The following is an 11,815-nucleotide window of genomic DNA, read 5'->3' as shown; positions in this document are numbered from 1 at the left end:
CGCGATAGCGAGGCAGCGTTAAGAACAGAGGACTGGGCCTTTGAGGGAATATCCTCACCTGGACCTCTTCTCTGTTCCTTCTTTTGGAAAAAAAAAAGAAAAAAAAAAAAAACGAGAGGGGAGGATTTCCAGCCCCCCGCTCCCTTCCCTTTTAGTCGCCTTCTACGACACGCAGGGAATACGTGGGAAGTATTCTTTCTCCCCTATATATATATGTAATTATTATAATTATTATTTTCCTTCGTCGCTGTCTCCCGCTTTTTGCGAGGTAACACAAGGAAACAGACAAAAGAAATGGCCCAACCCACCCCCTTACACATGTATATGCATACACGTCCACACACACGAATTACATACCCATACATATCAATGTACACATATATATACACACACAGACACATACATATATACACATGCACACAGTTCACACTGTCTGCCTTTATTCATTCCCATCGCCACCTCGCCACGCATGGAATAACATCCCCCTCCCCCCTCATGTGTGCGAGGTAGCGCTAGGAAAAGACAACAAAGTCCACATTCGTTCACACTCAGTCTCTAGCTGTCATGCAATAATGCCCGAAACCACAGCTTTCTTTCCACATCCAGGCCCCACAAAACTTTCCATGGATTACCCCAGATGCTTCACATGCCCTGATTCAATCCATTGACAGCACGTCGACCCCAGTATACCACATCGATCCAATTCATTCTATTCCTTGCCCGCCTTTCACCCTCCTGCATGTTCAGGCCCCGATCACTCAAAATCTTTTTCACTCCATCTTTCCACCTCCAGTTTGGTCTCCCACTTCTCCTCGTTCCCTCCTTCTCCAACACATATTTCCTCTTGGTCAATCTTTCCTCACTCATTCTCTCCACGTGCCCAAACCATTTCAAAACACCCTCTTCTGCTCTCTCAACCACCCTCTTTTTATTTCCACACATCTTTCTTACCCTTACATTACTTACTCGATCAAACCACCTCACACCACACATTGTCCTCAAACTTCTCATTTCCAGCACATCCACCCTCCTGCGCACAACTCTATCCATAGCTCACGCCTCGTAACCATACAACATTATTGGAACCATTATTCCTTCAAACATAGCGATTTATTGCTTTTTGAGATAATGTTCTCAACTTCCACACAGTCTTCAAGTCTCCCAGGATTTTCACCCCCTCCCCCACCCTATGATTCACTTCCGCTTCCATGGTTCCATCCGCTGCCAGATCCACTCCCAGATATCTAAAACACGTTACTTCCTCCAGTTTTTCTCCATTCAAACTTACCTCCCAATTGACTTGACCCTCAACCCTACTGTACCTAATAACCTTGCTCTTATTCACATTTACTCTTAACTTTCTTTTTTCACACACTTTACCAAATTCAGTCACCAGCTTCTGCAGTTTCTCACATGAATCAGCCACCAGTGCTGTATCATCAGCGAACAAAACTGACTCACTTCCCAAGCTCTCTCATCCCCAACAGACTTCATACTTGCCCCTCTTTCCAAAACTCTTGCATTCACCTCCCTAACAACCCCATCCATAAACAAATTAAACAACCATGGAGACATCACACACCCCTGCCGCAAACCTACATTCACTGAGAACCACTCACTTTCCTCTCTTCCTACACGTACACATGCCTTACATCCTCGATAAAAACTTTTCACTGCTTCTAACAACTTACCTCCCACACCATATATTCTTAATACCTTCCACAGAGCATCTCTATCAACTATCATATGCCTTCTCCAGATCCATAAATGCTACATACAAATCCATTTGCTTTTCTAAGTATTTCTCACATACATTCTTCAAAGCAAACACCTGATCCACACATCCTCTACCACTTCTGAAACCACACTGCTCTTCCCCAATCTGATGCTCTGTAAATGCCTTCACCCTCTCAATCAATACCCTCCCATATATTTTACCAGGAATACTCAACAAACTTATACCTCTGTAATTTGAGCACTCACTCTTATCCCCTTTGCCTTTGTACAATGGTACTATGCACGCATTCCGCCAATCATCAGGCACCTCACCTTGAATCATACATACATTAAATAACCTTACCAACCAGTCAACAATACAATATGTATACATTGAAATATATGGGTATGTATATGTGAGTGTGTGGATGTGTATGTATATACATGCGTATGTGGGTGGGTTGGGCCATTCTTTCGTCCTTTCCTTGCGCTACCTCGCTAACGCGGGAGACCGACAAAGTATGATATATGAATATATGTATTATATTCTTTCTTCAGTGTTTAATGGACAACTGCCACCAGTTGATCTCCTATGTCTCTTTTTGCTGTCTTTTTGAAACATCTGGTTTTTCGGTTTGAGAGCTGTCTTTGTTATCTCTATTACATTTCACTGTCTCTTTATTTTCTGACCCACTGTGTTCATTAGAATCTGTTGCATCCAGCATATCAACTTTTACAGTATGTATGCCCTGGACTTTAAATGGGTAGGCAGGGGACAAAGATGGCCTGATAGTGAGTTGATATTGTATTCTCTCGTCTGACATTTTGTCGGCTACTGACACCTGTACTCAAGAACATCTGGCTCATTGTCTGGCATCAGTTTCATGTCTACCCATTTTTTAGTAATGTCACCAATTTTCTTTCCACCAAAACCTTGACATAAAATTTAAGAGGATATTGGTATAGCTACACCCTGCAGCCAGTGTAAGTTATTTTAGGTGTTAAGAGTGATGTGATTCATCGTGGATGCATTCATCAGAAATATCAGAGCTTATTTTGTTTGTACTCATTATGCATTCCTTTATATTTATCATATTTTGGTTTACTCTTATTTGTCATCATACAATGAAATATTCTGTTTACAAAGTTTTTTATGGTGCTATTTTTCAGTGTGTCGAGAAGTACAGTGAGAACTGGGAGAATGTGGAGTCATGTGTCTTGTCAGAGAAGGGCGCCAGCATTATGAAGCACATGGGTGACATGACCAACAGCCTTAATCCCCCTGTGTCTTTCATTCCAACCATTACTATCGATGGGGTGAGTAGCGAGTGCTTGAACTATGCTGAAGATGAGATAAATAATCATTTGTAACATTGCTGGAAATAGCCTAAGCAGCATTTGGTATGATGACTGTAACTGATTAGGTACATCATAGAAATTAATACTGTTGATGGGTTAGATAAATGTTTCTCTGCTTATGTATTCCTACTCTGTAAACCTTATCTTATGTTTTATGTTGTGCAGGGCTAAATCCCTTCTTTGCATCCCATTCCTCCATTGACACTGCCATATCATGTATTTACTCCCTTACTTTACACTTAACCACCAGCTCCTGTAGTTTTCTATGAGAACTGGTTCTTATATCCATTTCAACTGCTTCAGTTTTGTTAACCAAGTTCCTGATGTAGATGGAAGTGTCACTGGTGAACACCAATGTGAGGTACACCTATACCTCTAATAAATATTGCCACTTGATGGTTCATTGTTTTTTTTCTTCATATCATTGTCCTTAGGGCTCTGGTGGTTTGGATCTTTCAAGAGTTTTCTAATGATTGGGCTTTTCCTTGATATTGTCTAGTTAAAATTGCTTTTAGGTTGTCCATCTTCTATCCATTCAACCTTTTTGACTTCCATTTCACAATCCTTGTCACCTTGTTAAACAACATACTTATTTATTTCATAATTACTCCAGGACCAATTTCTTTGAAAGAGTTATGGTGTTACTCAGGACCTCTCTCAAGGCTCATGCAGCCTAAGGCAGTGCTGCTTCTGGTAGCAGGGAAATGTAGACTCTTTTGGAGTGATAAGTTCTCTGATGAGATTGTGCTCCCAATGATACAGCCTTACCAAAAGTGACTTTTCACTCACGGTATAACCCCTTCCAGCTGAGCCCAGTAATACCATGAACAGCATAAAATTCAGTAGATATGTTGTCAGTTTATCCATGGGATAGGGGAGAATGAATTATACCTCCATATTCCATGCCTGTAATTGAAACGGCTATAGGTGGTGGGAGCGGTGCCTAAAATATTTTGTTTGTATTTCAGTATTTCAAAGAGTGAACAGAAGGAGCCAGGCAGGGAGTGCTTGTCCTTCCTGAAGGCTCAGGTTAGGTTGTCTAAATGTTCATGGGTGTAACCAAGAGGAGAAGAGAGGAGAGATAGGTAATATGTTTGAGGAAAGAAACATGGATGTTCCTGCTCTGAATGAAACAAGGCTCAAGGGTGAAGATGAATAATGGTTTGAAAATGTCTTAAGAGTAAAGTCAGGGGTTGGTTAGAGGACAGAGCTATGGAAGGTGTAGCTTTACTCCAGAAGCAGATGTGGGAATGTATGATAGAGTGTAGGGAAGTAAATGCTAGATTGATGTGGGTTAGTACTCCTGGCCATGATAAGAAAGATAATGAGAGTCAAATGTTTTGAGTATCCCTGGGGATAGGGGATTAAGAATACTTCCCACGTATTCCCTGCGTGTCGTAGAAGGCGACTAAAAGGGGAGGGAGCGGGGGGCTGGAAATACTCCCCTCTCGTTTTTTTTTTTCTTTTTTTAATTTTCCAAAAGGAAGAACAGAGGGGGGCCAGGTGAGGATATTCCTCAAAGGCCCAGTCCTCTGTTCTTAACGCTACCTCGCTAGCGCGGGAAATGGCGAATAGTTTAAAAGAAGAAAAGAAATGTTTTGAGATCAGCTGAGTGAGTGTGTCATCAGCACTTTTGATGTAAGGGTCTATGTATTATTGATGGATGATGTAAATGCAATGGTAAGTAATGTGGCCTTGGAGGGTATGATTGGGGGCACATGGGATATTCAGTGTAATGAATGGAAATGGTGAACAACTTAAGGAGTTGTGTGGTGAGAGTGGACTGGTGGTTGGGAATATCTGGTTTAAAAAGAGGGATAGACACAAGTGTGCATATGTAAGGAAAAGAGATGTTCACTGGGCATTATAAGATTGCATATTGATTGAAAGGTATGAAAAAGAAAGTCTTCTGGATGTAAATGTTGAGATGGGGCAGCTGGTGGGATGTCTGACCAATGTTTTGTGAAGGTGAGGATGAAGATTTGTTGATGTTTTCAAAAAAAGAGGAAACAGTGTCGGGGAGGAGATGGTCATGAGAGTATGTGAACTTGGGAAGGAGACCTGAGTGAAGAAATACCAGAAGTTGAGTGTAGAATGGCAAAAGGTGAGATTAAATGAAAGGAGTGGAGAGGGTGAGTAATGGGAGGTATTTAGGGAAGCAGTGATGGCCTATGCAAGAGATGCATGTGGCATGTGAAAGGTGGGTAGAATAGAAAGGGTTTTGAGTGGTGGGATGAAGAAGGATAGTTGCTTGTGAAATAGAAAAGAGAGGTGTTTGAGCGGTACTTACAGGGAAGTAGTGCAAATGATTGGGGTATGTTTAAGAGAAAGCGGTAGGAGGGCAAGAGGAAGGTGCAGGGGTTGAAAAAGAGGACGAGTGAGAGTTCGGGTGAGCAGGTATCAGTAAATGTTAGGGAGAATAAGAGGTTTTGGAAGGAGGTAAATAATGTGCGAAAGACAAGAGAACAAATAGGAACATCACTGAAGAGGGCAAAAGGGGAAGTAATAACAGTTTGTGATGAAGTGAAGGAGATGGAGTGGGTATTTTAAAGGACTGTTATATGTGTTTGCTGATAGATTGGCAGATTTAGGTTGTTTGAGTCAGGATGATATGCAAAGTGAGACAGTCATGGAGAGTAGTTTGATGAAGAGAGAAGATAAAATGTGGCAAGATGGCTGGAGTTGATGGTACTACAGTTGAATTTATTAAGAAAGGGATGATTTGTTGTTCACTGGTTGTTAAGGATTTTCAGCTTATGTATGGATCATGGTGAGGTGCCTGACGATTGGCAGAAGCATGTATAGTGCCATTGTATAAAGGCAAGGGGGATAAAGATTAGTGTTCAGACGACAGAGGTATAAGTTTGTTGAATATACCTGGTAAGTTGTATGGGAGGGTATTGATTAAGAGGGTGAAGGCTTGTACAGAGCATCAGACAGGAGGAACATTGTAGTTTTAGAATTGGTTGAGGATGTGTGGATCAGGTGTTTGTTTTAAAGAATTTGTGTGAGAAATACTTTGAAAAACAGATGATTTGTATGTAGCATTTATGGATCTGGAGAAAGCATATGGTGGGGTTGATAGAGATGCTTTGTGGAAGGTCTCAAGGATATATGGTGTGAGAGGAAAGCTGGTAGAAGCAGTGAGAAGTTTTTATCATGGGTGTAAGGTTTGTGTACAAGTAGTAAAAGAGGAGATTGAATGTTTCCAAGTGAGGGATAGTCTTCAGTGGGGTGTGTGATGTCACCATGGTTGTTTTTATTTGTTTATGGATGGGGTTGTTAGGAAGTTGAAGTTGAAGTTGGAGAGAGGGGCGAGTATGCAATCTGTGAGGGATGAGAGGATCTGGTTAGTCAGTTTTTGTTTGCTGATGATACAGCACTGATGGCAGATTCCAGTGAAAAAATGCAGAAGTTGGTGACTGAGTTTGGAAGAGTGTATGAAGGAGAAAGCTGAAAGTGAATGTGAAAAAAAGCAGTTAGAAGGTTTGACAGGGTTATAAGGGAAAGGTTAGTTGGGATGTGAGTTTGAATAGAGAGAAATTGGAGGAAGTGAAGTGTTTTAGATATCTGTAAGCGGAGATGGCAGTGAATGAAGCCACATAAGCGGAAGTGAGTCATAGGTTTAGGGAGGGGGCAAAGGTCCTGGGAGCACTGAGGAATGTGTGGAAAGAGAGAACTTTATCTTGGAAAGCAAAAATGGGTATGTTTGAAGGAATAGTGGTTCCAACAATGTTATATAGTTGCGAGGTGTGGGCTATAGATAGAGTTGTGTGGAGGAGGGTGGATGTGCTGGAAATGAGATGTTTGAGGATAATATGTGGTGTGAGGTGGTTTGATTGAGTAAGTAATGAAAGGGTAAGAGAGGTGTGTTGTAATAAAAAGAGTGTGGTTGAGAGAGCAGAAGATGGTGTTTTGAAATGGTTTGGTTACATGGAGAAAAGATTCTGAGTGATCGGGGCCTGAACATGCAGGAGGGTGAAAGGCGTGCAAGGAATAGAGTGCATTGGAACGATGTGGTATACTGGGGCCGACGTGCTGTCAGTGGATTGAACCAGGGCATGTGAAGCATCTGGGGTAAACCATGGAAAGTTTAGTGGGGCCTGGATGTGGAAAGGGAGCTGTGGTTTCAGTGCATTATACATGACAGCTAGAGACGGAGTGTGAACGAATGTGGCCTTTGTTGTCTTTTCCTAGTGCTACCTCGTGCGTGTGCAGGGGGAGGGGGCTGTCATTTCATGTGTGGCGGGATGGCGACGGAAATGAATAAGGGCAGACAGTATGAATTATGTACATGTGTATATATGTATATGTCTGTGTGTGTATATGTATGTATACTTTGAGATGTATAGGTATGTATATGTGCGTGTGTGGATGTGTATGAACATACATGTGTATGTGGGTGGGTTGGGCCATTCTTTCGTCTGTTTCTTGCGCTACCTCGCTAACGCGGGAGACAGCGACAAAGTATAATAATAATAATATAAAAATTCTGAGAACAATAATCATGCTAAGAAGCTGTGTTGAAAATGGGTAATTCAAAATAATCCCATGTTTCATCAGAAAAAGTATATTAATAGTCTCATTTTTGTTGTTAAATTGAAAATTTTACAAGAGATCCAATTATAGTTTTATTTCAGCAGTGAGGTTGAATCATCACAGCTTACTTTCCAAATATTCTGCAGTAGCTGTCAGATTTGAATCCTGAGCTAAGGAGAATAGAAGTTTTCAGTGGAGATGGTGCAGAAGGGAAGACTATGAGGTAGTGTTTAAAAGGTTTGAGAGAGAAAGAAATGAATACAGTGAAACAAAGATGGATGAACAGAGAAATTTCAAGAAAAACATATTTGAGATAGAAATTATACTGTTCCATTGATTTCTCATGAGTGGATTGATAAGTTAAAGAGTGGATAAGTAAAGTAAAGGAATTGTGGATAAGGAAAGTGAAGGAATTGGAGGGCAAGGTTAGTAAAATAGAAAAGTGTATGTATGTCAAGAGCTGAGTAAAAAGTTCCACTGTGTATTGACAGTCAAAGGATGTCAGATGATTTTTGACAGTGAACCTCATAGGAGGTTTACATTGTGAAAAAGTTGCATTCTTAGGTTGGCGTATGAGGTAGACTTATTAAAGAAGAATGTCTTTTTGGAAGGGAACAAAGGACATGTCAGAGGAATCTTCTTGCAATGGGTTGAGACCATCAGTGGCTCTTTGCAGGGCTCTTGTCTTGGAACCATTAGTGTTTATGAGCTGTATAGTTGACATACCAAAAGGACTAGTCTCATACCTGAATATGTTTGTGGATGATGTCAAGATCATGAGAGAATTAAAGAATAGTGAGCATTGCATTAACCTTCTTTTTTTTTTTTTTTTTTCATACTATTCGCTATTTCCCGCGATAGCGAGGTAGCGTTAAGAACAGAGGACTGGGCCTTTGAGGGAATATACTCACCTGGACCTCTTCTCTGTTCCTTCTTTTGGAAAATTAACCTATAGAGGGATTTAAACAGACTTTAGAGTTGGTTTGATGGATGAAATTCAACTCATGTAAATGCAAAGCTGTGAGGATGAGTTACAGTGAAAAAAGTTATGGTATCTATGAGGAAACAAGCTACAGGAATCTCTGCAAGAGAGGAATGCGGTGATTAGCATTGTATCCACCTTCTCACTAGAACACATCACCAGAAGAGCTATGGAGGAGACAAACTGCCTGCTGGCATTTATAAATTGCATTTTAGGATATGCATAAGGAAATTTTTTGTTCTATCTATCTGTATCTCTGATGCCTGTTCCCACCTAGAACTCCCTCAGAGGGGTAGCCATGGCAATAGAATCTCCATAACGATTGCACTTTATCGCAGCTTCTTAGCCTTTAAACCGTCATCCTTAATTGGCCTCTGTCAGAGAGCAACTCTGATGCGGTGTTTGCAGAGGCTCCTTCCTAATGTTCCTACTGACTACATCTCCCTAATGCTCCTGCCCAATATTCCTACCTTCTATTTCTACCTAATGTTTTTACCTAATGCTCCTGTCTAAACATTTCTACCTGCTACTTCAATCTCATTCTTCTTACCATTTTGCCTAAAGGCAGGGCAAGCATATAGTGCTCACCACAGGAAAATCTTGAGTTACAAAGAATGAGCCTTGTGAGTTAATTGTTGTCAGGCATATGTATGACAAGAAGAGATTATATGCTTGTGGACAAAATACCAGTAGCTCACGTGTAGGTGAAGCATAAAGAAGACAGCTACCTGGGTCAGAGAAGTGCGACTTGACAAGCACTGAAGTGCTGGCTCACCATGCAGCTGTCACAAACCATCCTCATACCCAGATAGGTAGTACTAGTAATCTACCTCCCTGGTTGTTTGCTGCCTACCAACAAGCTACTTATATGGTCATAGCATTTAAAGAAATATGAGGAAATAAGAGAAAGTTAGCAAAGATGGTACCTGGAAAAAATGGAACTAGGTTACATGGAAAGGTTAGAGGCAGTATATTTTGCCCACAATGGAAAATAGATTAAGGGGAGACTTGATTACAACCATCAAGTTTTAAACCAGAATCACCATGTTAAAAGTGAACTTTTTGTGAAATGCAATGACAGAGGAAGAGGAACCATAACATTAAACTAAGCAAGAAACGTATAAGAAAGATTTAAAGAATCTTTTTAATAAGACAGAGTTGGGGGTGAATGGAATGAGTCAAGCAGTGAAATTTTGAGTGCTGATATTATACGAAAGTTTAAGAAAATCATATGACAGTAGAACAAAAATCAAGAGATAGGACCCTCAGGAGTGTAGAGGTCCCTCCCTGCATTGTGCAAATAGACAGTTTTGAATGGGTAATTACATGTTATCCTACTATTACCAAGATAGGATGGAGGAGAGTTCATGAATAGCATTTATTTTGTTGAATGTAATATAAGTAAACTTATGAAAGGTCTAGATCCCTATGAGAGGTATGGCTGTTATGGTATCTCACCCTTCTTATGTAAAGTGTGTTTAGGGAGACTTGACATTACTGTTGAGGTGTTGTGTGAGAATTTGCTTCAAGAGAGGAGAAGACAGTAAATACCGTATCAGTTTTTTAGACTTGAAAAAATATGCTGAACCAGGTTATATGAAGTGTCTGGGGTAAACCATGGAAAGGTCTGTGGAGCCTGGACATGGTTTTCGTGCATTACACATGACTGCTAGAAACTGAGTGGCCTTTTTTGTCTTTTCCTGGCGCTACCTTGCTGAAGGGAGGTTGGGAGGGGTGTTATTTCCTGTGTGGTGGGGTAGCGACAGGAATGGATGAAGGTAAGGAAGTATGAATATGTACATGTGTATATATGTATATGCCTTTGTATGTATGTATATGTGTGTATGGGTGTTTATGTGTATATGTATATGTGTGTGTGTGTGGGTGTTTTTGTAAATGTATGTGTATATGAGTGGATGGGCCGATCTTAGTCTGTTTCCTGGCACTACCTTGCTGACACAGGGAACAGTAATTAAGTGATAAATAAAATGCCCTATATTAATAGGAATGTAAAACAGAAAAGAGACTTTTGGATGTAATTGTGCTGGGAGGGACAGCTGGTTGGTTGAGATTTGGGAGTAAGTGAGCTTGGAAAGGAGAATTGCGTGAAGAAATACTAGAAGAGATTAAATGTAGAATGGCAAAAGGTGAGAGCAAATGAAGTGAGGGGAGTGGGTAAGGAATGGGAGGTATTTAGGGAAGCAGTGATGGCATGAGGTGGAAGGTGGACAGATTAGAATGGGTAGTGAGTGATGGGATGAGGAAATGAAGTTGCTAGTGAAAGCGAAAAGAGAGGTGTTTGGGCAGGACTTACAAGGAAAAAGTGAAAATGATTAGGAATGTGTAATCATAAGTGGCAAGAGGTCAAGAGGAAGATGCAGGGGGTTGAAAAAGAGGGCAAATGAAAGTTGGGGTCAGCAAGTGTCAGTAAACAAGGGAGAATAAGAAGTTTTGGAAGGAGACATGAGAAGAAATGGGAACATCAATGAAGGGGGCGAAAGGAAGTGATAACAGAGTGATGAAGTGGAGATGGAGTGAGTATTTTGAAGGACTGTTAAATGTTGTTGATGATAGACTTGTAGATGTAGGGTGTTTTGGTTGGTGTGGTATGCTGAGTGAGAGAGTCATGGAGAGTGGTTTGGTGAAGAGAGAAGAGGTGGTGAAAGGCTTGCATAAGATGAAATGTGACATGGTGACTGGAATTGATGGTAATGCTGGTGAATTTATTAAAAAAGGAAATGATTGTGTTGTTGGTTGATAAGGATTTTCATTTTATGTATGGATCATGGTGAGGTGCCTGAAGATTGGCAGAATGCATGTATAGTGCCACTGTATGAAGGCCAGGGGGATAAAGGTGTGTGTCCAAACGACAGAGGTATAAGTTTGTTGTGTATACCTGGTAAGTTGTATGGGAGGATATTGAATGAGATGTCAAAGGCATGTACAGAGCATCAGACTGGGGATGAGCATTGTGGTTTCAGGAGTCATAGATGATTTGTGGATCATGTGTTTGCTTAAAGGATGTTTGAGAAATACTTTAAAAAAACAGATGGATTTTTATGTGGTATTTACGGATCTGGAGGAAGAATATGGTATGGTTGATAGAGATGCTTTGTGGAAGGCCTTAAGAATATACGGTGTGGGAGGAAACCCGCTAGAAGCAGTAAGAAGTTTTTATCAAGGGTGTAAGGGTGTAGGAAAAGAGGAGAGTGAATGGTT

At 40.8% G+C, this 11,815-nt stretch overlaps 1 protein-coding gene across 3 annotated transcripts in view; it reads left to right on the top strand.

Moving 5' to 3' along the window:
* The window catches only part of LOC139758184 (gamma-interferon-inducible lysosomal thiol reductase-like), an 88,294-nt gene that overhangs the window by 60,185 nt on the left and 16,294 nt on the right, over positions 1-11,815 (top strand). For all 3 annotated transcript variants that reach the window (XM_071679395.1, XM_071679394.1, XM_071679393.1), the window contains exon 4: positions 2,887-3,033. In XM_071679395.1, coding sequence (XP_071535496.1) covers positions 2,887-3,033 — 147 coding nt within the window. The remainder of the gene's footprint in view (positions 1-2,886; positions 3,034-11,815) is intronic.

Source organism: Panulirus ornatus, chromosome 29 (assembly GCF_036320965.1).
Source record: "Panulirus ornatus isolate Po-2019 chromosome 29, ASM3632096v1, whole genome shotgun sequence".
Classification (NCBI taxonomy): Eukaryota; Metazoa; Arthropoda; class Malacostraca; order Decapoda; family Palinuridae; genus Panulirus; species Panulirus ornatus.
This window is presented reverse-complemented; position numbering and strand designations above follow the sequence as displayed.